Source organism: Mizuhopecten yessoensis, unplaced genomic scaffold (assembly GCF_002113885.1).
Source record: "Mizuhopecten yessoensis strain PY_sf001 unplaced genomic scaffold, ASM211388v2 scaffold10901, whole genome shotgun sequence".
Classification (NCBI taxonomy): domain Eukaryota; kingdom Metazoa; phylum Mollusca; class Bivalvia; order Pectinida; family Pectinidae; genus Mizuhopecten; species Mizuhopecten yessoensis.
Window position 1 is genome coordinate 638,755 of NW_018408778.1, and position 1,869 is coordinate 640,623.

The 1,869-nt window shown below is 39.3% G+C and overlaps 1 protein-coding gene across 1 annotated transcript in view; it reads left to right on the forward strand.

Moving 5' to 3' along the window:
• Nucleotides 1-494: 494 nt before the first annotated feature.
• LOC110463409 (NADH dehydrogenase [ubiquinone] 1 alpha subcomplex assembly factor 4-like) overlaps nucleotides 495-1,869 on the forward strand; it is a 10,138-nt gene continuing 8,763 nt past the window's right edge. Inside the window, exon 1 of the mRNA XM_021517987.1 lies at nucleotides 495-708. Coding sequence (XP_021373662.1) covers nucleotides 552-708 — 157 coding nt within the window. The 5' untranslated portion in view covers nucleotides 495-551. The remainder of the gene's footprint in view (nucleotides 709-1,869) is intronic.

Consider the following 1,869-nt stretch of genomic DNA (forward strand, 5'->3'; position numbering starts at 1 on the left):
AATCTTCAGATCATTGAAGGACTACTGATAACCTAAAGAAGAACTTAAATTACGTCGTGATAAATATTGGCGCTATTTCGCATGATATGACATCGTTAATAATGACAGAAATATACACACATAATATTGTGTTTAAGATTAGCCTCTTAATTCCCCCCCCCCCCCTTAAACTAAAATTTAACAGGTAAAAGATAAACTGTAGGTGCATATTGTTGTGTAACAGATTGCGTGTCTCTTACTGCAATAACAACGCCGAAATGGCGACGTCCTGTAAGTGCCCTGGGTGCTTTAGCAATGCTAGGACTGCGGAACCTATCAAAATTCTTAAAAGGGAAAAAATACCGTTTCAAATTTGTTGATAAATATTTTGACTGGTCAGGATCATCATCCCGATGCTTGGACCAGAAAATGGGTTGGAACGTGTATAGGTGATGGCGCGCTTGTTGGATATATACGGTAGCAGCCTTATTACTTCCCCTTAACCTTGACCCGGAAGTGTTTGATTTGATGTTCCACGAGTTTTCGCCGGTCCATTTCATAATACTTTGACTATGGGGAACGTAATAGGGAACAGCACAAAGCGAATAACTCGGTTTGCTGGGAGATTTAATCTCGAGAGTCGAGTCAACAAGGTACTCGAACAGGAAAAACCACAACCAGCACCTAGACACGAAACTACAGCGAAAATCTTGGAACAGTTTGCAGTTGGTAATGTCGCAGGTTATTTCGTCTGTTGTCACAACCGTCATCGCTGTTTTTCAAGCGGGTGCTAGTTTCCCGATTAATTACTGCCCGTTTTTATTAAAGACTCATTATTGTTTGAATCAATATTCAATAAGCCCAGTTCGAGCAGAAACTTCCAATAAAACCTAAAGAATAACAACGTCTCTTGACCTTGAAATTACTACATTGAGACAAAAAGTTCTATTTTTGCTACATGTTTGTTGATTCAGGATAAATGCATGAATAAAAAGCTAGTACCATTTTTTGAAATAGGGGAAAATATGCGCTGTAGGTTCATGACCCGTCCAGCAAGGGTTGCAGGCCGGAGCCAGGCGAAGAGTACGAGAGGGGGGCATGGATTACATCTTTAACTTTGTTTCTCAGGTTGGGCACAACGGCGCATATGGGTAATAATCCTGCATTTGGGTAACATCTTTGTATGTTATGGTTGAATGCACTTCGAATCTACTTTCACTATCCTATATAAAAAATCTATTTTTTTTACTTCACTATCTTTATTAAAAATCGCTATATATATGGTTATTATAAACAACTTTTGGATTATTACCCATATGCGCCGTTGTACCCAACCTGTTTCTTGCTGTCCATTATAGATTTAAAAATATCAGTAGCAACAATTAATATCAATACAAGGGAAAATGAAATAAATCACTCAGTATTGGAAATGATTGAAAAATAGAACCAAGACAGATTCATGTGGCAGTATTTTTACAAATGGCCATTGGGTGAATTCTTAAACTGAGATAGGGGAAAAGAAAGCTGAAAAAGGGGAAAATGATGCCAAAATTGGAGAGGGTAACTGGCCCATATTCGGCCTGTATATAATTATGTGATTGATCCACCTGTTTAAGCTGGCGAGGTTGGGTTATCATCTGTCGGAGTGAGCTAGTTGGGATAATCATCTGTAACAGTTCAGGAAGGTGGGCAATCATCTGTTATGGTTAGCTGGGTGGGATGATTGATTATATCTACTCTGTATTTCTTTAAACCATTTCAAACTCAAGGGACTTCAAGGCACACATACCCTATGCAGCCCTTAAAGCCCTCATCACACTAAAACATACACCAGCTTTTACCTTTTATCTATACCCTGCACAACCCCCCCCCCCCCCCAAACAAACTCAC